This window comes from Stegodyphus dumicola, chromosome 5 (genome assembly GCF_044657685.1).
Source record: "Stegodyphus dumicola isolate Sdum_Otavi_A_Nest chromosome 5, ASM4465768v1".
NCBI classification, from domain to species: Eukaryota; Metazoa; Arthropoda; class Arachnida; order Araneae; family Eresidae; genus Stegodyphus; species Stegodyphus dumicola.
Genome location: NC_140772.1, coordinates 127,728,840 through 127,752,919, shown reverse-complemented (window position 1 = coordinate 127,752,919; position 24,080 = coordinate 127,728,840). Strand labels below are relative to the sequence as shown.

The following is a 24,080-nucleotide window of genomic DNA, read 5'->3' as shown; positions in this document are numbered from 1 at the left end:
TATTGAAGTATGAAAAAAAGTTGTTAATTTGGATTTCAAACATTTTTAATTAAAATTCCCGAATGACCTTAATGAAACTAAATTTTGAAAATTTCAAAATTAATACTGGAGAAATTTGAGGATTTAGGCAGGAATTCCCATACTAAAATAAACTGACGGGAATTATTTAGCAAGTATTACTGCTTTTCTTTTACAGTGGATGGACAAAAATATGGAAACACCTTGTGAAATGCATGTTTGAAAAGAAAGATTGATTTTAATGAAATATGTAGGTGGCGCTGGCGTTTTTGACTACTGACGCCACCTATACAACTTCGTAAATGTGCTAAATAGTTCAGTTGTTGTCGGAGTACTGTTATGTGAGGTTGTCATTACATTATGTCAGAGTTAACAGACTTCGAACGTGGGCAAATTGTTGGAGCACGTATGGTAGGTGCTTCCGTAAGCAAGGTAGCCGAGATGTTTAGTGTTTCAAGAGGTACTGTATCGAAGATTTATTCCGCATATTTGAAAAGCGGAAAAACATCATCTGCTAAATCACAGCGCGGACGAAAGTGTGTCCTGAGTGATCGTGACAGACGATCATTAAGGGCAATTGTGACGAAAAATAAGAAGACCACAGCTGCAAAAGTTACTGCTGAAATGAATGTTGTGTTACCGAACCCTGTGAGTACCAAAACAATTAGAAGGGAGCTTCATAAACAGGGAATTGCTGGCCGTGCTGCAATTGAGAAGCCACTCATCAATGATGCTAATGCCCGTAACAGGAAAATGTGGTGTTTAAGTCATAAAGTCTGGACTATAGAGCAGTGGAAGCGAGTAATATGGTCTGACGAGTCTTCTTTCACATTGTTTCCCACTTCTGGCCGAGTTTACGTCTGGAGAACGTCATCTCAAGCCTATAATACAGACTGCTTGTTGCCAAGAGTGAAACATGGCGGGGGTTCTGTTATGGTTTGGGCAGCCATATCGTGGTTCTCTGCTAGCCCCATGATAACTGTGTCAGGGCACATGACTGCCAAGACTTATATGAACATTTTGGCCGATCAAGTTCATCCCATGGTACAAACTTTGTTCCCCGATGGTGATGGTGTCTTCCAAGACGACAAAGCCCCTGTTCACACAGCTCACATTGTCCAGGACTGGTTTTCTGAGCACGAGGATGAGTTGTCCCATCTTCCCTGGCCACCACAGTCACCAGACCTGAATATTATTGAACCTTTGAATCTACATTGAAACGGAAAGTACATTCTCGTTATCCACCGCCAACATCGTTATCTGAACTTGCCACCGTTTTGCAGGAAGAATGGTATAATATTCCCTTGGCAAACATACAGAAACTGTATTTATCCATTCCGAGAAGACTGCAAGCTGTTTTTCATGCCAACGGGTTTTCTACACCATATTAAGCAAAGAAACGAGTTTTTTTAAAGGTGTTTCCATATTTTTGTCCAACCCCTGTATGTCTCTCTGATAGTCTTCATTCCAATGATTTGATACTTTTCTCAATGCTTGCTAACAGTTGTAAGCATAATGAAATTAGCTGCGATAGGACTTGCATAACATTAGGTTAAAATGTTTTGATGATCTATGTCTATTACGTTAGTGCAATGAGCTATTTATTAATATCATTTTTGATACAATGCTTAGAAAGGAACTGTGATATTCCGCAACAGTGATCTTCAAGATGAATTCAAATTCAAGTGGGATCTCTGCTCTGAAAAGAAGAAACTGCATACGACTTGTATGAAGACCAGAATAGCTTCCTTTTCAGTTACGGATGCTTCTTATTTGGAAGTCAGTAAACATTACTGTCTATCGACAACTCACGGAACTTTGCATTTCATACACGGATCCCCATCAGCTCATTGGGAGACATTCAGACTCATCGGTGAGTTTTTAATTTATTTTCCTTCCTTCATTTTTTTTTTAAATCTAGAGAAACAATTACAGCTTATAAAATTAAAAACTACAATCCCTTAATAATTAAAAATACAAGTCTATTAAAATCACGATCAAAGCTTCTTATATAATAAACTTTGAAACTGCTTAAATATTTAAGCAAGTTTTTGTTAATGGGAACCCAATTTTACCTAGAATTACAGATACATCGCAGTAAAATATTTTCAATTGCATATGAAGAGTAAGAGCAAAAATCGGTAATTTGAGCATGATTTTTTGTTGTTTTCCCAATGAAACTTAAGGTAAAAACATTTTTCATCTAACTTTTGTTAAAGTTTAAAGTTAATTATTGATAGATCAGTTTTGAAATATGGTAAAAGCAACTTTTATGATTTCCAAACTTTTGAAATACGAAGAGGAATTCTTTGTTCAGGAATGTCATAGATATACAGCGATGAGCTGTAGGAGGCTCATGAGAGCTCACGCGAGTCCTTTGTAACATCTGTGCCTAATTTGCGAGTCCCTTGTTCTTTTTATTTTCTTTATTCAGTCCAAGAAAAACATATGTGCTGCATGTCATATTACGTTAGACTTTCTCTTCTTAAGAAATAGTATCTCCTCTGGTTTCGTTTAAATTTGATAATTATGATGGGATGAAGTTTCGTGTTTAGTTTTCCATCGGTCTTTGACGGCCCACCGGCGGCCGAGCGGTAAAGTCGCTGAACACTGGTAGTTCGGTCCGAGGTTCGAATCCCGCGAACGGGCTGGCTGCATGGGCGTTTTCGTGGTTTTCTCCATGTGTAACGTGTATACGAGCCAGTTTCCCGCAGAAAGTCCTCCACGAAGGCATCCCTTCCCATAGGCAGATAGCCCTAGTGTGCTTTGCCATAATTAAATACACACACCATCGGTCTTTGACTATACAACACACGTCAGATTTCATGACAACCTCTTTAAATGATATCATTTGTAAAGGATTTAATTTTAAGCTTTATGTAAAAATGTTTTTGAAATTGATGTTGTAGAAACATTAGGACTTTTTTTGAAGCAGGATAATAAAAAAATGTGCAGTGTCCTTGCCGAGATTTGAACTTGGACCTCTCGAACACGTCCGAGTGTGCTAACCGTTTTAGTCCACTGGGCCTTCGAAGAAACCTGTCGTTTGACATGAGCCTTGAACACCATAAACGTGAGAGCATGTCTTCTGCTCCCACAGCCTCAGTTTCAAAAGAAACTACTTGGATGGACGGATCGATGGTCTTCCACTCCTCTTACTTACCAACATACCACAAGAGAGGACTTTTGGCTTGCTATATATTTAGAATGAGACCGTCCTAGAAGATAAACCGACGTGAAAAGGAAAGGAAATAATGTTCGGCAGCTTCTGGCATGAATTGCACTGCATAGTTAAATTTACTGGTTATTTTACATAGTTTTTGTGATTAATTTTTTTGACAAAAAAAATTTAGAATTTTTTACTTCCTTGTACGAAGTAAAAAGGAAGTATTGTAATCGCGAAAAGTTTCAGGCAGCATATTTCAACGAAAATAGCCATTTTGACCGCTATCGAATGCTATTTAACGATGTTTTTGCAATATCTGTATGTAAGGACAGAATAACAGATTCGTTTCCTCCAAAAAACATATAAAACTGCTTTCAAATGAATTCTGAAGAGAATGTTTCGTGGTGTCTGTACGTACGTATTTATCTCGCATAACTCAAAAACGAGTAGCCTCAGAACGTTGAAATTTTGTATATAGGACTGCTATAACATGTAGATGTGCACCTCGTATTTTGGTTGCAATCGGGCGTACCGAACGTCTATAAATATATTTATATATATATATATCCACTTTGTTGCCCGGTTCAGTGATCTCAGTTTCTTTACTCTTATATGTTTGTAAATTGTGCATTTTTTGCTTTAAAAATGATTGAATTATGTTGTTCTTATCTTTCCTGTTAAGGCTTTTCATGCCTTTAGGAAATATGCAAACAATATTTGTAGAAATATCAACAATTTAAAAGCTGTTTAAGTACGGTTAAGCCTAATTTTTAAATAACATGGCGGACATGTTTGTTTACATTCGAAACAGCAGAATAGTAGATTTTTTTGCCAATATAGAGAAACGTAGCTTCGCAACAACAAAAATAACGCCTTCATTTATTATTGCGAATTAATTCATGCTTAATCCTTTCTGGAATTTTTTCGAGGAAATAAGTGTTTAAGATTTACTTCGTAATGTTTAATATAGATATTTTGAGTAGTTTTGTATTTTTGCCTTGTCGCGAAGTGAGAGCTGAATTAATTGAGTGAGAACAAACATAACAATTTTAAAGAGTGCATTTATTCTATTGTGGTTTATGCGCTATCGACGAAGTAGATTTAATTCAATCCAATAATTTTAAATGAAATGCAAGAAAAAATGCGTATAATTAATTATTCCGTGCAAGGAAATCATGTGATGCACACATCAGATTATTTTTAATTAAATTTTTTCCTTCAGTTACAAGTACTTGTATTATCTATTTTTGTAAAAAGTAAAATATTTACTAATTAGAATTTTATATTTTGTTTTCATGAGAATAAATGCAAACTCTTTGCCAAAACATTTACAGTTCCCCCTGACGATACATTGAAAGGAACTGTGGAATTATTCTCTTGCGTATTTTTACGGTATGCATATCCAGCTAGCAAATTGCAAGATTCGTGCTTTAAACTGAAGAGAGTACAGTTAATTTCTTTATTTATTTATTTATTTTTTTTTAAGTCTCGTAGTGGTTCCCAAATTAGAATGTCGTGAACAGTAATAATTCGTTACGATCGGATTTCGTCGCACTAAGTCTTTTGTTAAGGAGGGAGCATATAAAGAATTGGAACATTTATCCTAAATATGCTCTTGAGGGAAGTTCATTTTTCACTTTTCTGCCTTAAAAATGCCAAATAGTCTCCAAAACACTTTGAAATAATTTTACAGAAATTTAATATAAAGTTTTAATAGTGTCTTTTTGATATATCTCATTATTAAGAATTTCAAATAGTTGAAGTACGAAAACACTGCATTCATAAAATCATTTTGCGTTACAAATGACGCAGTGTATACAAATAATGATAGGTGCCTTTATCGGTTTAGTAGTATTTTAGCAATGTTAGATTACTAAGTGTTAGCACAGCATCCACTGTTTAAAAATAACTACTTTAGGATTTACTGTATAGTCCGGCCTATAACGCACATCGGTGTATAACGCGCACCTATAATTTCTAATTACATGTTTCAATTTTTAGGTATATTCGCCGTATGATGCGAACTCTTTTCCTTACGAAGAAGCTTGAAAGATAAAATGTGCAATGCTCTTATTTTTTGAAGTCATTCATTCGAAGATTTTTCCCAGACTTTCGAACAATAGTATACTGAAACGACAAGCCATAAGGGAAACAATATATGTGTGTGGAGGAGATGCATGAGAGAGTAAATGATTTTGTAAAGAAGGTGGGTTGTACTCAATGCAGGTGTGCGCAAGAATGTTATTCTGGGGCTTCGCGAAAAGGGGGACATAATTTGGGATATGGATGGACTTCTGATCCGAATGAATTTGTGGAATTTAGAATCCGATGATTTCTCTTTCTGTAGTCATATGAAGCCGTGAGTTTGAAGTGAACATCAAAGGCTTTAGTAAATCTCATTTGCTTTAGTTCAAATATAATTGTTCTAGTATTCCTTTTTAGTAATAAATATGGCTGCAGCCAAACGAAACGAACATAGTGCTTGTTTCAAATACAGTCATTCAACTGGCGCAAGAGAATGGAAATCATGCTGCAGCAAAAAGTTTTGGTGCTGATGAAAGCTCCATATGTGAATGGAAGAAAAATGAAATTACGTTAATTATTATGTAAAAGAATAAATATGCTTTGCATAAAGGAGTAACGAAATGGCCTATTCTAGAAGAAAGTGTTGCGAACATCGTCATACAACATCACCAGAATCGCCAGAAACAGCATTTAGGTACATATAGAAATATAATTTTTGCATGTTCATCTTTTCCTCATTTTTAAATCTATCATTTTTCATATCATCCGGAGTACAACGAGCATCCGTAAATTTCTATCCTATTTTTTGTATTAAAAGTATGCGTTATGCACCAGAATATACGGTAACTGTTTTTGGCAGTAACATATTGTGAGAAAAGCACGTTATACTTCCATTCGTTTCGAATATACTTTTACGAATTTTATAAGCATGTAAATAAGTTTAGTGAAATTGTAGTACTTTTTTTGTATGATGTAACATAATAATCTAAAGAAACGAAGCTTTGTCGGAAAAGTAATAAAACAGAGGCAAGTCTATTTAACATTGAGTAAATGGCTATCTCACTAAATTGGCGAGATATCAAAAAGCTAGCAATAGTTTTTGGCGACTACTTATTGTACCAAAATTTGGCGAGAAATCGCTAAAAGTCGCCAAATTTGGCTACCCTTTAGCGACGCTTTGGTCCGGTCCCTATTTAACTAACTGTATTACGTTTTGTAACTGAATAACTGTAACTGATGCTGTATGTAGCTGTAACCGTATTCGGCCCTCATATGCCTTCCAGTAATTTCGAAAAGGGAAAGATATTAGAAATCTCTCATCGGCCAAGAGAAATCTCTCGGTGGCCAGGAGGAGCATCTGTTTCTGAATAGTTTTCGTTAGTTCAGAGTTGGATTCGGAGTATTGAGATAGCCGTGCGATCTTCGTCTTTCAGATGCGCTTTGCATTGCGTTGTGTTTCATGTTCTTACTAGTTTGAAGTTTAACTACGGACTATACTCTGTGATACTGTGAAGAGCTGTACGAGTATTTTTGTGAAAAGGTCCAGAACTGTGAATTGTTCTTTTGGTAAAATAAATTTTATCAAGCTAACATCAATTCTGTGTACATTCAATCTGTTAATAACGCCTACGCACGCAACAGTACTGTTGAGAAAAACACCCGGGTTTTAAATAACAACTACGCAAGACGACGTATTTCATTGGGGGAAAACCATAATTTTACAATGTTTGTGAAAGTTAAAGAAGTAACGTTTTATATGATAATTCTGAAATTACAAGAACTAGTAAATCAACGTAGGGAAATCTTTTCCGGTGAATACCTGTTTAGCTGTTAATTATTCCTGAGTACCGTTTTACAAAGAATTTTGCTGTGGAAAGTTATCAGATGTTACCGAATGAAAATATTCGCATTTATTAGTTTCAAATTAAAATGAGTCGTTATTAAAAAGCAAGCAAAGAACTTATACTATAGATAAATATTAACAATCAATAAATTATTTTTTTGTAAGCCTTTTAAGTTTAAACTAACAAGTTTACTTTGCTCTATCGTTTCCTTGCTCACTCTCCGATATCAGTTAATCTAAAACAACAGATTTAACTTCCTAATAGGTTGAGATTATATATATCATATTATAAACTAGCTACGGAGTTTACCTTGATCTGCTAAAAGTTAAATAGTCCAAAACCCCTAACAAACGTGAAGCGAATTATCTCTATATCTGAAAGTAGCTACTATGTCTAATAAAGGTTTAAATAAACCTTTTTATTTAAACAAAACTTAGAATATAAATGCAACCTATTGTGCTAACAAAAATCAACCACGGCTCATAGTGATGCAATTAAACAGGAACAGCCAAATTCAATTTAAAACGTGGGATCGTAGTCAGAGACTGCTCAGTTTAAATATAAACGAAGCTGGCTCAGTAACTCTACCGGCATAAGAAATTCAAATGTCGGCAGCAGTAACGCAAAGCCGAATAACTACAAATTATCAGAGCTGGCAGGAACGGTAACGCAACGTGCACGCATAGGCCAAAAACACCTCAATCTTACAATCCCAAAACCTCAGTTTAAATACTAAGCTAACTGATTTGTATTCTGGCGAAGTAACGGAAAGGAAAAGTTCTAGTAAAGCCTGAAATTATAAATAATTGGTTAATTTAAATAATAATAACAGAACAAGCACCTAGCAGCTAACGTATTCTACATTGCAAACTTTGCTTGCCTATGCTACTTCTAACAGAAATTTCTTAGTTGTCATTGTTTTCATTTGCGTAACTGACAGACTAGTGATATAACCGTGCTACTAGAAAATGTTTTAGGTATTGTCAGGTATGTGTGTGATGATTCAACAATGTTGAATTGTAAACTCTGCGTTTAACGAAAACTTTGATGATGCAATCGGAGCTTAGCCAAGAATAGCAACGTGATTAAAGAGTTAGAGTTAAGAACCAAGTGTTACATAACTCATTTCCCTCCGTCCCATTCTATATTAAGGAACGAAAGTTAAATTCAACACTTTTGTTACGAAGATTTACTCTTAACATAAAAGAGATGACATTTTAGCATGCGTGTTAAAACATAATACTTGTATAAATAATTTAAGATATTAATTTTATTTGCGTAGTTTTCGAATTGGTGAAATTTTTGACAGAGATAATCGCCATTATACTAAATGCATTTTTTACATATGTTCCTTTTTGTAATTTAGTACGACTAAAAGATACGCTTGTGAATAAAAATACGCATCTTTAAAAAAATGAGAATTTAGTTTCTCAGCAAAGAAAGTGTTAAGAAAAAATCATTACAGAGTCATTCTTATTTTAAATACCAGAATAAAGAGAAAATTCCGAGTAATTATTTAAATTGAAGTGAGTTTGAATTTCATCCAAAATGGCACTGAAAAATCATTTCTATTTTTATGAAACGTTTCAGTGTCTCTTGCTTAAAATTAAAAATAACTGGAAGCAATTACCTTTCATTTTCAACTCTGAAAAAATCATAGATCTTATGAGAAAAGAATACTAATTTACACTAAAAGTTATGAAAAGTTTATCTAACAAATACCAGTACTGGATTATATCCACCCCTTTTCGAGCGCTCTTCTGTAATAAATCCAATTTAAATTCTTCTAAAAATACTTTTAAAATTGCGTCTACATCTTTTATGCGATTTTTTAAAAGCCTTCAAGTATGGTGTGAAGATTTATGTGAATATTTAATGCATTTGCCAAATATTCAACTTTACTTTCGAGACGCATTTCTTCCGCGCTAAAATATGTTCCTTTTTTCGTAATCTGCGTTGAGTATAAAATTGAATTCTGTTATTAAATTGGAAAGTTTTCGAATTTAATCTTGAAGTGTTAGCGTTTGGTTGCTGCAAAGATGCGATAAACGTTTGAAAGCTTTATTTCAGCTTGAAACTTAGAAATCTTAAAAATAAATAATATAATCCAATTTTCTTTTAGTTCAGTATTAACAAATCTTGTAGTTTCTATAAATCTTTGCAGATACTAAAGGAAGACAATATTACTGAAAACGGTTCTTTCAAAGTTTTTCGAATGTCTTTTGTATTTTTAATTCGCGCTTATTAGTAACTTAAGCAAGATTATGAAGCTTTCATAGCAATTAAACTTTACTAAATTCTACGCTGTTTTCTACTAATATTAACCCGCAGAGAATATTCATCGAAAGTTTCTGAAGATTATCTCTTTATTGCTGATATTTTTGTTCGTTATTTTGGTTTTACTTGGATGTAAAGCGAAGGTACAAATGAAGCAGACTGCTTATCTATCTTCCCTTTTTTGATAAATGTAGATATGTATAAGTCTAAAAATTTTTTCTTGCTTTTTATAATTTGCATGCGTCTTGTTGGCTATGTAAATTTTACGCCATTCTATTTAAAAATTTAATGATTGTGAATATACATAACTGCTTTTCAAACTTGTCTTTTGAAGATCATTCCAACATATTAAATAACGTTTGGCTTATTTCAGAGTTTCCCACTGTTCCGACTTGCCTTGAGAATAATTTTCAAAAGACGGTAAGTGAATTTTTAGTTTGAACTTATAAGTTTAAATTCATTTGTCCTTAAACTAAAACTAGCCTTACATTCAAGCCTGACAGATAAGCTTTCTTTCTGGTTTCGATTACAATCTCTCAATACCGAATGAGCTCAATAGAAGAATAAAATAAGATAAACCAAAATTAATTATAGGCTTCAGTTTGAAATACAAAATAAATTTAATACAAAGTTACTTCATCTTCTCGCGCAGATAACAGAAAACATGTAAATTCAGATTAAGTGCAACTTACAAGTTAAATTCGATTGGTTCAGTAAATTTCAAGAATAATTACCTAATGCGCAACACAGAGTAAAACGGTAACTCAGAAGTTTAAAGAATTACTACGTGCGTCAGGTACTGCCAGAGATGTTTCATGGCACCGGCGACGCCAGTATTAACTTACATAATTTACTTTAATTAAAACTCCTTATTTACCTAATCTAGTGGAAACAGATAAAACTGAAGGAATATGGAACAGATTTTTAACAAAAAACCAGTTAGTTAAAATTAATTTTTTGAAAATATGGGAAGAGCTTATGAAGATGTAACGCATGTTAAAATAATGCAGCTATAAATTTATTTTTAGCGCAACGTTTTAAGCTTATAGGTATTAGAAAATATTTAAAAGCGCAAATAATCTAAATTAGCGTAAAGCAAAGAGTGTTAAATCTAATGTTTCCTTTAGATGCTTCTTAAATGATTTTCTGGTTTAATATTTAACATTTAGAATTAATACTACACATGAAAATTTATGAAATGCTTAAAACAGATGAATGATTTACAGTCCTTTTCAGGAATTAAAAAATAGACTTTCATAACAGAAGGAAAAACTTAAAAAATCATTTTAAAGAAAAAAGGAAAAAAAATAATCTGAAAGCTTTCAGATTTTATATTACTCCCAAAGAGGCAATTTTGTTTCATTTACACACACATACAAGCTTCGAGTGCATTTGGGCTAAAATATTTAAAAACAGCATAGCTTTGATATTTCCGATAGACAGTCTCGTGTGCTGGAGATAAAAAGGTTTCATTCCAGAAAGTGTTGCCACTGCTAACTTTGAAATCTTTGAGTTTTTTTAATTAAAACTTAGTTAGAGTTTTACGAAACATAAAATGCATTATAAAGCAAATTCGAAATTCAAAATTAGGGCTTCTAGGTAGGTGCCCATTTTCGGGTGGAGGACCACGTTATTTAAAATTTAATGACTCTAGGTACCGTTGTTTTTCATAATGCGTATAACATGGATAAATTCCATCAAATTCTGCATTATTTAATTTCGTTAAATAGAATTCAGGGCGATAGTGTTTAGTGGGAATAATTTGAAAAGTGATTCAACGCTTTCAGTGATTCTACACAAAAGGCTGTTTCGAGACTAATAGCCTTTCTGGGCTAACGCACCTTTAGGCTAAAAAAATTCGCAAGATTATATTTTTATTAAGTCTTTCTTAATTTACAGTGCGGTAACCATGCAATGTGATATTTGTCAGGAAATTATGTAAGTTATTCTTTCTTTGAAATACTTCTTTAATAAAATATGAAATATTGAGTTTACTATATTCTTTGCATTTTCTTTTTCATTTACTTGCACAGAAGCCGAAAACTTCTTTTAATAATTACATATATTAATATAATTGTTACTTAAAATCTGCGACTATAAACATTCAATTTGTTAGGCTAACTGTAGTATCTTTTTACTTATATGCAATCGAGCTGTAAATTTTATTTAATAATTATGTTTCTGTAATTACAGAACAAAAGCAGTACCTGCCAGTTGTTCATCGGAGATCATAAAGGAAATGTTTACATATTAACTTTTCTTTTCCCGCTTACCATGTTATTTGCACGAGATTATTCTTTGGGCACGCAAATAATTCGTTTTGAGGTACGAGGTTTTTGCATTTTTCTGTTATGTATTTATTAATACTTTTACTAAAATCTTAGTAACCTTTTCTTAAAGTTTATTATTCATTATTAAAAATGCTTCTTTTAATAAGGATTTAAAGAAGCATAGGAGCTACATAAAATACAGGAAGGTCTCCAGGGTACACTGGGATGTTATCGATAAAATTCAGCACATACCACAGCATGATTTCTTGATTTCAAATTCGAAACTAGATACGCTAAATCCTTTGGTCTTGCAAGATATTTCGACAGTGCCTTCTTCGAAAACTTACAGACATATAAAGGTAAATTCACTTACTGTTTCCTTTTACATCCAAAAAATTATACTTAACATGAATTTTAAGACATGAGTTATAACTTTGAATGGAAGATATTCTGTTTAAAATAAAAGCTGTAAAAGATATTAGAAAATTAGCCTTTTGTACGCGAGAATTGTAAATACAGACATTTTTCCCATCAACTTGCTGATTATAAGTGTAACATTTTACGAAAGAGTTCCAGTTCCTTTTTAGCTGATAAAGGCTTTTATTATTGCATGTTCTGTTCAACTCGTTATCAGTTTAGGTCTTCCGGGCAAATGTATTTATCTACTCTAGTTAGATATGTTTATCAATGAGCATCTGTTACCGAACAAACAATTTTTTTTTTTACCTTCATATTAAATGCATGCCATGTTAGAAGGAGAACATATTCCTGCAAAGCACAACTGGGATACAAATGGAAGGACTGAACAAAGTAACCAGACTAATCAGTTACCTTAATAATGATAATTTATTGCTGCATTTGTTCAGATTTTCTTCCGTAATATCTATTTATTAACAAATAATAAACTAGTAAAATTTAAACAATGCTTTCGTTTTCGAATTAATTCTTCAAGTCAAGGGCTTTCGGGAGGAATATAGAGATTTCAGGGTTATTTCCTTAAGACGGATTAGCAAACCGATAGTACATTCATTTACATATGAGCAAAATATACTGAGATGCTTTTTGACGCTCAGAATAGGAAATACAATCGTGCTAAAAAATAAGTAACAAAAGTAAAAGAAAAGATACGAATATAAAAATGGGAATTTTATACAATTTACATATGAGGTAGAGATTGCATGCAAATAAGAAACCAAAATTAGCGTAAAACGCAATCCCACAGTTGCACCACAACGCCGTATAAAGAGGCATGCCGGACCTATGCGTCAGTTTGCAAGCAGCGAATAGTTCCATGTAATCCGAAGTAGCAAAGTGGAAAGCATGAGTCTACGACACCATATACACGATGAAATACGTTGGAGAACTATTGGGATGTTACAAGTTGGTGCAAGACAATCCGCTGTTGCGAGAGAGCTGAATGTGCTTCGTACTGTAATCAATAGGCTGTGGAATCGTTACTAAAAGGATTCAAACCGCTGTAGAAGACGTTGGTCTGGACGCTGGAAGATTATCACAATGGCAGACGATCGCTTCCTGTTGCTATGTGGAAGACTCCGCAGATCATTAACAGCATGAAGCTGGCCCAAGGCCCAAGGCTTTAACTTCTGGAGTACCTTTGCAAATAAATGCAATTACCTCCACAACTTCGTTAAGTAAAACTGAATAATTAAGAGATGAGCATAGCTAAAGTAAAAGAACGAGGACCGTTAGGGGTTTAAATGCCAGAAATGAATAAGAAGCCCACTCAAGGGACGAAAACTGCCTTCATCTTTCAACTTCGCTTAGGAAGGGGTCAAAGACCTCTGAGCGATAAGAAAGAGAAAGAGATATCAGATGAACCTGGCGTTACATTAATCTGCTGCTGCAGGATGGCCCATACCCCGACAAACTGTGTCGTGTCAACTGCATGAAAGTGGACTGTGCGCTCGACGACCTGCGATTTGTGTTCCTTTGTCCCCATGGTATGTCAGAGCACGGTTGAATTGGGTCTGTGAACATCGCAGATGGACACAAAAACCAGTGGGGCCACTTACTCTTTATGAATGAGTCTCGATTTATAGTCTAGAACGATTCTTGGAGGGCAATGATATGGAGAGAGCCAGGGGTACGGTATCGGGTGCAAAAATCTTCGAAAGAGAGAGTAGTAGGCTTACTTGTATGGGCTGGGATAGCAACGAACGGACATATCGACTTCTGCGTGATTCTTGGTGGTTTCGTCACAGCCGTCCGATATCGCGACGAAATCAAAATCAAAATCCTCCTGTGCATCCTTTTACCACTGCTATGCGTACCGAAGCGATGTTTATGGACCATAAAGTCAGCCCGCATAGACTCCAAGCCGACGACAGATTGATCTGGCGTTATCTGGAGATTTAAACCATTCCACATATGCCATCGCCTGCTAGATCACAGGACCTAAATTTCATACAGTATGTGTAGGACATGTTGGGATTATGAATAGTAGGTCGCAATGTGCCGCCAGGCAACTTCCCCGCGAGCTCCGATATACATTACTACAGGAATGGGCGCTACTGCCACAACAAGCAATCAACGATACTATTGCCAGCTTACTTCGTCGCTGTCAAGCATGCATTTCAGATAGAGGATATCATACCCGTGTACATTCTTCAGATCCATTTGCGATAATCGAAACATATTTTTTTTGGTATAATAATTTCGTAATACGTGTGGTTTTGTATGGCTTTGTTTTATTGTTTGCTATGTGGTCTTATAACGCCACACCAACATCTTGGATCAATTTGATGCAATGTACATTCAATAGTTTAGTTTTATTCTGTATTTTGCCTTTACTGCTTATTTTTTGAGCAGAAATGTATTTTTGAAATTCAAGTTTTCGAAATCGGAAACTTCTTGCCTTCGAAAGATTATTACTAAGCGAAATAACACATATAAAAAATATGATAAAATTTCTGAGACGCTCTCTTCTAATCATGGTCAATGCTGGAGAGACATAAAAAATTCTAGGTCTAGAAACTACATTGTAAATCTGCTTAATCGGTTTAAATTCAAATGGTTGTCCCAAAATGGTCTGAACATTAAAATAATTGTCTAACTTATCAATTTTACATTATTCTATCAATCCATCTTGTTTTATCTACGTATTTCTTTCTAAAGCAGGAAATTCCATTTAATGTATGGGATTTTATAGTCCTAATAATAGGAAAAAGTCATTCTGATTAAAAAGATTTTACTCTACGAATCATTATGGGGAATCTTTATTAATTCTATATTCAATATATCAGCGTAAAACTAAGATCTGGATGTTGGCCGTTTGATATAATTTTCAGTAAAAATTTTTACATTACAATCGAGCCTTCGATCACTTTAGGAATGATTCGTTTCATGAACAAATCAACTGTCTTAGCTTACTACGAGTATCTCGAGTTAAAAATACTCAAGAGGGCAACATGTTATCTTAAAAAGCGAAGTAATCTATATCCAAGTAGCCTTCTGCAATTTTCCATTGCTTATTTCTCATACATCTTGCAGTGTGCAGCAAATGTCTTCGGTTTGGAAAATATGGCCAGATTCAGTTGCAGGCAGAGATTTTGACAATTTGATACTTAAGGCATTTTTGTTATACATGATATTGTATCTGCAGGCTAAGAAAATAAGAACAAAGATTTAGAGAAGCTACTAGAGCACCGCAAAAATCCGATCGACAAGAAAGAACAACTTCAGAAAGAGCAACTCAAATGATAGTGGAAGAAATGTTTTCAGAATAAGAGAAAGAGAAAAACATTACCCTAACACTCTGATCCTCCAGACAGCGTTAAATGGGATAAGAGACAAACTTTTTACGTAACAATATTACCCTGATAAAGGCAGTAGCAAACAACGTCATAAGCACTTAGGTGCTAAAAGACTAAAATGATGCTTACAGATATTTCTGACTATTAATTTTGTGTTGCCTAAAATCGCATCTGAAAATCGTGTTGTCATCTTGAGTATTCGTAATTCGAAATATCATTTGTCGTTTAAAACGGTTTAAGTTCAGGTGATAAATTGTTGATGAACCGAGTTATTCGTAAAGCGAATCATTCGTGATCGCAGTTTCCACTGTATAGAAATATCAAAAGAGGTAATACAATGAATGTAATACAAAAGTAATAAAAGGTACTTAAAAGACACAGTTTTGAGAATTTCAATATTATCATGTCTTTCATGCAATATATAAGATTTTACATTTGTCGAAACTTTTTAGAATTTTTCGAAGTCAGGAAACTGAAGAAATGCGCTATGCATTCCCCAGGATTCGAACTCCGGACCTTTCGAATACGTTTAGGGCATTCTTCCAGTTACACCACGAAAGTATGCGGAAAGGAGGGATAAAATACCTTACATACTCCCTCTTTTAAAGGGCGACTAGGGATAATGCGACTCAGTCGTTAAATTCTGATGGTGACAAATTGCCGTCTTTAGTTCGAGCGCCAATATTGTAGATCCATTAAGAGTTTTTTCGAGATCAAACGAATGTGTATTGTCCTCACCGGGATTCGAACTCCGGGCTTCCTGAATACGCATCCAGCATGCTTCCAGTAGCACCACGAAGGCAGGCGGAAAGGAAGGAAAAATCTTTTACAAATTGTCTTTTTTGCATTATCTTTCTTCTTGTTTTCGGCCTCAAATTTAAAAGAATTAGGAAAAAATTAAGAATAAATTCATTAAATTAAAAAAAAAAAAAATCAAAAATCGTCCATATGCTTTTGATCTTAGAAATAAATTTTTCCCCATCTATTTCTGAGTTACAATAAATGCTTTAATTCTTTTTACTTCCTTGTGCGAAGTAAAGGAAGTATTGTAACCACAAAAAATTTCGGGTATCATATTTCTACAATATTCGTCTTGACCGCTATCGAATGTAATTTAACTATGTTGTGGCGTGACATCTGTACGTAAGGACAGAATAAAAGATTCTTACCCCAAGAGAATTAGAAACTGATTTAAAATGGAGATTTTTTTCCGTGGCGTCTGTACGTACGTACGTATGTATGTATCTCGCTTAACTCAAAAACGAGTAGCTTAAGAAAGTTGAAATTTTGTATATAGGACTACTATAATATGTAGTTGTGCACCTCCCTTTTTGGTTGCAAATGGCTGCACCAAAAATATATAAATATATATATACTGTGTTACTCCGCTGAGTGAGCTCACTTTTTTTATTTCCCTTTTTTTTTTTTTTTTCTTTCTTTAAAAATGATTGAATTTAGTTGTTCTTATCTTACGGTTAAGATTTTTATGCCTTTAGGTAATCTGCATGCAGTAGTTGTAAAATTATCAACAATTTAAATGTTGCTTAAGTGCGGCTAAGCCTAATTTTTATTTACTATAGCAGCCATATTTGTTTAAATTTGAAACTTAGCGGAATAATGAATTCAGTTTCTGCATTTTCAGTGCCTTTTTGCCTAGTGGGATCAAAATTAAACTTTCAGTTTTCTGCACCGAAAAATCTGCCTTGTTGCCTGCTGGCCAAATTGCTTGTTTTTGCGTAGAAACACTATTTTAATTGCTCCAACTGAGAACAGAATTAATTGAACGAGAAATGTATCTCTAAAGAAATTCGAGGAAATAAATTTAAATGAAGTGCAGCAAAAAGTGCGTATATATAATATTCCGTACGAGGAAGTCATAAGTGTACACACCAGATTTTTTTAATTTAAATAACTCATACTGTAATTTAAATAATTTTTTTTTCCATAATTCTTTAATTTTGTATGCCACTCTATCACAACGTCTTCATATGAAAAACTATAAGAAGAAATTTAAAAAAATGTAGCATTCTAAGTAAAAACAAATTAAACAAAAATTATTATTGAGAATTTTTATTCGCATTAAAATGGAATACTCCTTTGGATCTAAAATAATTAAGAAGAAAAAATTGCCAATTCCCCCCCCCCGTGTCCAATTTGTTTTTATTCTTCCCCTTTATTTTATTTGTCTACGTGTCATCTGTAAGTCTATATCTTAACTAGAACATTAAAGAAAGGTCACAGCCAGTTTAGAGCTTATCCATAATCAGAACTTGTTCTGTTTATTATTTTTATAAGCGGCTTTCAAACTTGTAACTTAAGAAGGTTATTTTGCGCAAGTACTTTTTGAAATCCACTTATGTGACATTTTTCCCCCTATAGGGAGTGACTTGTTTCGACCTGAATAATCTTCTGAATATCATTGTCACAGGAAGCAGAGATTTCATTATTCGCACTTGGGATGTCAGCTTTTGCAGATATCCTGTAATGCTTCTTGAAGGTCACAAGGCTGTTGTCTCCGACTTACGCATCTGTTCCAAAGGGGACACTCTTTTGTCTATATGCAAAGAAGCGGTAAGAAATTGATATTTTTTATCAAATAAAAGGTCCTTTTTAAACACTTGGGAGGGTAGTGTTACTGAATCATGATACAGAAAGACCTATTAGAATTTATGAAAGATTCTTGTATACTTAAGTCTGTGATTTTATTACATTGTTTGGCAGAGATAAAGAATTTAACTTGGAGTTAATACTGTTAGTTAAATTACAATAATCAATAACACTTACCAAATTTCAAATAGAAAATATAGCAATAAGCAAATTAAATCGATGTACAAGAATAAATGGATAATTAATATGCAATTATTTTGCTTGCATCTCAAAATACTCTAAATAGAGGGAGGTATGAATAGCTTCAATCGGCTTTAATTTTTTTCTTAGTATTAAACTGGTCGAAACACGTTCGAATTAATTTTTTCTGTATCAGATCCCTATAGCGATTGCAATTCCGGCATTTCGTGCTGCTTTGCTATTTCATGAAACCGGTATTTTCTATTGTAAAATACAGGTATTTTAATCATTAGCTAAAATTAAATGGTACAAAATTTAGTCTTACATTAATGAACGCACAAATGTAGAAAACTAGAACTCTGGTGGGAAAAATACTGTTTGAGGATTTTAGGCAATTAGCCTAAAATTTAGTTGATTACGGCACAGCACTCGAAAGCTATTTGTCGGAGGGATGTTTTCGTGCAGGATTTTTTAAGGGAAACTAGTTCGTATCTATATTGCACATGGGGTAAAATCACGAAAATATCTATGTATTCAACCTATTTCCCGGGATTCTAGTCCGGTCCAAGATACCAGTTTTCGGCCATTTAACTGCTCGGACGTTGGAGAGCCGTGCTTGGCCTAAACTGTTGGCCATATGCCGTGAAGTAATGTACTACAACTGAGAATTGTTTGATTTTTTATTCATTCTGACGTTTACTTATCTGAAACGTACCCTATAATCATTTGAAAGAAATTAAACCCATGAGTTAATTTCCTCCAGTGCAAAAAACTTTAGATTCAACATAGAGTTAATAAAGACCTGCGCTATCTGCTGCTGGTTCTAAAAATTTTAGCTCTGCGTGTGAGAAAAAGAATCGTCTACGTGATAAAAGTATCTGGTACTTTATAACCACTCTGAAAGCAGAAATTTTGAGTTGTTTTGTGATACACGTATTTCCAATGTTTATAAACTTTTACAATAACGTTGCCCGTAATTGATAAACCACAATAAAATAATCCGAGATAATTCTATTCATAATACCTTATCTATAAAGGTGTTAATAGTGTGAACTGTAGATGTTAAAAGTTTCGTTTTTGGTTATTGAGGTGAAGCGACTTAAATACTTAGCATTGTTTAGATTTTTGCATTTTTCTATTTTAATTCTACACATAATAAAACTGTAGTTTCCCTAATTTCAGTTTTCTGAAATACCAACTGTTTGATTAAATATTTTTTTTAACTATTTGATTTACTATCATTTTAAGCCAACCAACCATTTTACCAACTATTTGATTAACTATCATTTTAAGCCAAGTGAAATTAAGCCTTTCGTTTGCTGCTTATCGTACTACTTTTTTAATAATGTAGAAAGTTATACAAAATAAGGCACATCCGTTTAAGAATTGTTAAATTTAGATAAATATAGAGTTACAAGTTTTCTACATATGTAGGTGGGCGGGGGGTATAATGTAACATGAAAATTCTAAAGAGGCGATGCTTTGCTAGAAAAGTAAGAATACACGGGCAAGTCTAATTAACATTGAGTAAAGGGTTATCTCACTAAATTGGCAATATATCGCTGAGCTGGCGGCAGTCTTGGCGACTACTTTTTGTCCCCAAATTTGGCGGGAAATTGCCAAAAGTCATCCAGTTTAGCAATATTTTAGTCCGTTCTTTGTATCACTCTAATAGGCATTGTAACTGAATTACTGTAATTGATTCCATATGCAGCTGTAACCGTATCTGGCCATCGTATGCCTTCTAGTAATTTATAGAAATTTTAGAGATTTCTCGGTGGCTAGGGAAAAACTATACATGACCGAGGAGTGCATCAGTTTCAGAGGAACAATAGTTTATAGTTCAGAGCATTGAGATATCCGTGTTAGCTTTGCTCTTTAGATGCGTTTGCATTGTGTTTAACGTTCCTAGTAGTATGAAGTGTATTACTGATTGTACTCTCTGATACTGTGAAGAGTTGCACGAGTATTTTGTGGAAAGTTCTAAAACTGTGAAGTGTTCCTTTCGAAAAATAAATGTTATCAAGTTATCATCAATTCTGAGTGCTTTCCATCTATTAAGAACGCAAAAATAGCCTACAAAGATATAAATAGTATCAGAGACTATTAAATTGGCCATTTGCTGCACGACAGCAAGCTTTGTATTTGATTTTGTATCTCTGTCGCACATATGAAATAAATACAACTTCTGTCTAGAAAGTTAAGTGAATGACGTCGTAGTGCTGACGGTCGTAAGAGTGTGGAGCCTTCAGATCCTGTGGCGGATAGGTTAAGACTGCTCTGAATTAGTTCCCGAGCGGTGGCATTCCGAGCATTTTTATCCTGTGGAAATAGCTTATTGTAGAGTAAAGGTATTGTGTGTACTGTCGAAACTCAAAATGGATCAGCGAGGGAATATGCTGTTCTGTTTCGAAATGAAAAATCAGCAAAAGAGGATCAAGAAATGCTTATAATAATTTACGAAGAACGTTCTGCCACCTTGAAGTGCGTGTTTGAATAGTTTTAACGCTTCCGAGAAGGACGGGACACCACTGAAGACTGGGCTCGAAGTGGTCGACCTGGAACTGCATGCACCCAGCACAACATATAGAAAGTGAAGTAAATTTTGGCCTAGGATCGTAGTGTGGCACCGTGAGTGATAGCGGAAAAAGCGGGAATTGGTTGTGAGATGGCCCACCTCCTAGTGAACCACAATTTTGGTAAACGCAAAGTTTTCTCCCGATTCTTGAGTCACACTGTCACGCCGGAACAAATGCAACTTCGGCTTGTTGCCTTTAGAAAGCTTATCGACGTAACGATCGAAACCTAATAAAACCTAGTGCTTAAGGAACGATCCCGGCAAGCGTCAGATATGAAATGGCGGGGTCCAGGATTGCCGAAAAGCAAGAAGCTGCAAAGTTAGAAATCCCGCATCAAGACAATGCTTGTGGTGTTCTTCGACTCTCGAGTGTCTCATCCTAAACAATTCCTCCCTTCCTCCTGAGAATTGTCTCCACCCAGACTTTTTCTTGCTCTCCAAATTGAAATCAGTCCCGAAGAGCCAGAAGTTTTCGGACATCTTAGACATCCAACGCAATGTTACGACCCAGCTGAAGAACATGCTTTAAGACGACTACGCCAGGAGTTTCTAGGACTTGACCAGCCGTTACCAGATGTGCATTACCACCAACATGAGTTACTTCGAAAAGCAGTAACAGCTGTTTTATGTGAGACAACAACCCATTGTAACTATGGATACATTCAAACTAAACTTTCGGTATAGAGGTTGCAAATCTGTATTAATACTAAATTTAATTCAGTACAGTGAAAACGCCAAAATATTATGAACATCTGATCGTTTTAATTTAATATTTGGATTACAAAATTTTCTAGTTAGCGAATTTTTTGCCTACATTTAGAGGCATTAGCTATTATATGTTTCATTAAACTAGATGCTAATTTTTTTTGTAATTTCTTATTATAGGAGTTAATAATCTGGGATTTGAGATCTGGAAACACTCTGCATAAATTGATTCTTACATTTCCCACTCTTCGCCAGCAAATCTATGGGAAACCTACTCTGCATATTTCTCCGAAAAACGGAAACTACTTTTTTGTGACTTGTTGCGATTTTACATTCAAATTGTTTTTCAACGATATTCAGGATGAAAGTAAGAATATGACTTTATATATTAGTGCAGCAATTTAAATAAATCCGTAAAATCCTTTTTCAATACCAATATATATATTCTAAGATTCCTGCCTTTTTATATAAGTTTATTTTAATTTTTATCAATAAGTTAACGTTTTATGGACAGCAAACATATTATGCTAATGAGGTTCTCAAACGTTGGGTTATAATTTAGTAGGTGATGCAAAATTAAACTAAAAAATTACTTTATTGAACTAAACTATCTGCATTGGGCTAAACTAAAAATATAGCTACAATAGGAAGAATGATTTGTATGCTTGTGGTGGTAATTACAAGCGATGAAATATCAAATATAAATATGCGCTTTGAAGTGAGTGTTGCTTGTGAAGAGTAAATGGAAGAATAAAGAAATACTGTTGCGCGTAGTTCAAAAAAAGCAATGAACCTTTACACGAAAACGTGTCGCGACAGCGAGTTCCTTTTGTGAAAAATTTTTAAGTTGAAATTTGCCTTGTGTATCAAATCGTAAATTAATGTGCTGAACAAAAATTTGAAGATTTCTAAAGTTTCGTGTGACGTACGAAGTTTTACGTGAGTATTTTTGTTACGATTTTAGAAAGGTTTATGTGGATTATTTCAAAGCACACGAGGGAAGTTCTCAAAGAGAAAAGGACCTGTTTAAGGAAAAATTGCCTTTATTCAATGCTTTTGGGAAATTCACTTCCATCTTGCATGAATATACTTTCGCACTCTTTGTTCAAACAGTCAGATTACATTAAAGGATAATCAGAACTCATATTTAGAATGAAATAAAGGTATTAGATGAGTTTATCACAATACATAGGTGAAATATATAAAGTTTGGACGGATAGTAATATCTTATAACGAACGACATTCTAAAGCATTTTTATCATCTGCCAGATTTTCAGTCTTTGTTTCTTTCGAGGCAATGTTTTACGATTTTTGAAATTGTGACAATAAAATTTCAAGATTTTATCTCAATCACAGGAAAAAATTTAGAAATTCTTTAATATTTAATTGAATGCCACAGCAGTATATATATATACATATACTGACTGCTGTGGCATTCTAATAAAAATATATATGTATTTATAAATCATAAGTATATATATATATATATCATAAGTATATATATATATATGTATAAATCATAAGTATATATATATTTATAAATCATTAAATGCAAAATGTAATTTTTTGATTACTCAAAGTATAGGCCAAAATGATTTAAATAACTAGACAAAAATTTTTGTTAGCGAGCGAAGAACGCTCATTTTTGTATTAAATTTTCTTTCCGTTACGAGATTTGATATTTCTTACAAAAACTTCTCTAATTGTTAATAAATAGAAAGAACCTGATATCCAGAAATTTGGTGCATTGTATCATTTTTGGAAGATTAATTTATAAAACAGAAGTCAGAATAAAAATTTCAATAACTGGTAATATTCTGAATATTCGACTTAAAGGTTCAAAGGAGCTACATTTATCTCTGACTAACATCTGTATTCGAGTCGTGCTATCTTAGCGCGCTCGTAGTTCCACTTAATAGTATATTCGTAATCATTTTATCTCAGTCTTAGAATTCTCGTAGGATGTCAGACAGATGTTTAAGAAGTAGCAGAATAACCGACAATTTCACAAATGAATGTGATATTTTTCTTACTAAATTTCACCTTTACGAATTACCCATTGGAAACTCATTTAAAAATCTTTGCTATTATTTATTATTGGATTCCATTTTTTTTTATTAGCACCAGAGGCCCTGTTAGACTGGAAACTGGCTTTTTGTCGCATAACCTTTTCGTTCGTATCACTTTCCAAACTGTTCCCACCAAATATTATCGCTATGCATTATTTAAATAAAAAATTAAATAATGAAATATCCGTGTGTATGCATAACTGTTCCTTGCATTGTGGAAAAACGATGGCACCCAGAGCCACAGCATTTTTAATACACGTAGCACTTCACCCGAACATGGGCATCTCGAAGACCAAATTGTGAATCTCGAACTCATTAGCCTAAAAGGAATTTAACTCAAATGTGCAGCTTCGAAATGTCATTTTACGTTGAAACGCTTAACACTTTTAAAATTTTGCCTTTAAATATTACCGCTTTGTATTATTTTTAAAGATATTAAATATAGAAGAAATCTGCGTTTATGTTCCTTGCACCGTGAAAACGACGGCACCGAGAGCCATCAAATTTTGGATAAAGCAGTCCTCCATCCCAACATGTGCACCTGAAAGCCAGAATTTTAAATATCGAA

General features: G+C 33.9%; 1 protein-coding gene across 3 annotated transcripts in view; it reads left to right on the top strand.

Moving 5' to 3' along the window:
• LOC118199267 (WD repeat-containing protein on Y chromosome-like) overlaps window positions 1-24,080 on the top strand; it is a 77,280-nt gene that overhangs the window by 49,702 nt on the left and 3,498 nt on the right. For all 3 annotated transcript variants that reach the window (XM_085817045.1, XM_085817044.1, XM_085817046.1), the window contains 6 exons: window positions 1,651-1,891; window positions 9,704-9,750; window positions 11,524-11,655; window positions 11,768-11,959; window positions 17,753-17,944; window positions 21,624-21,810. In XM_085817045.1, coding sequence (XP_085673171.1) covers window positions 1,651-1,891; window positions 9,704-9,750; window positions 11,524-11,655; window positions 11,768-11,959; window positions 17,753-17,944; window positions 21,624-21,810 — 991 coding nt within the window. The remainder of the gene's footprint in view (window positions 1-1,650; window positions 1,892-9,703; window positions 9,751-11,523; window positions 11,656-11,767; window positions 11,960-17,752; window positions 17,945-21,623; window positions 21,811-24,080) is intronic.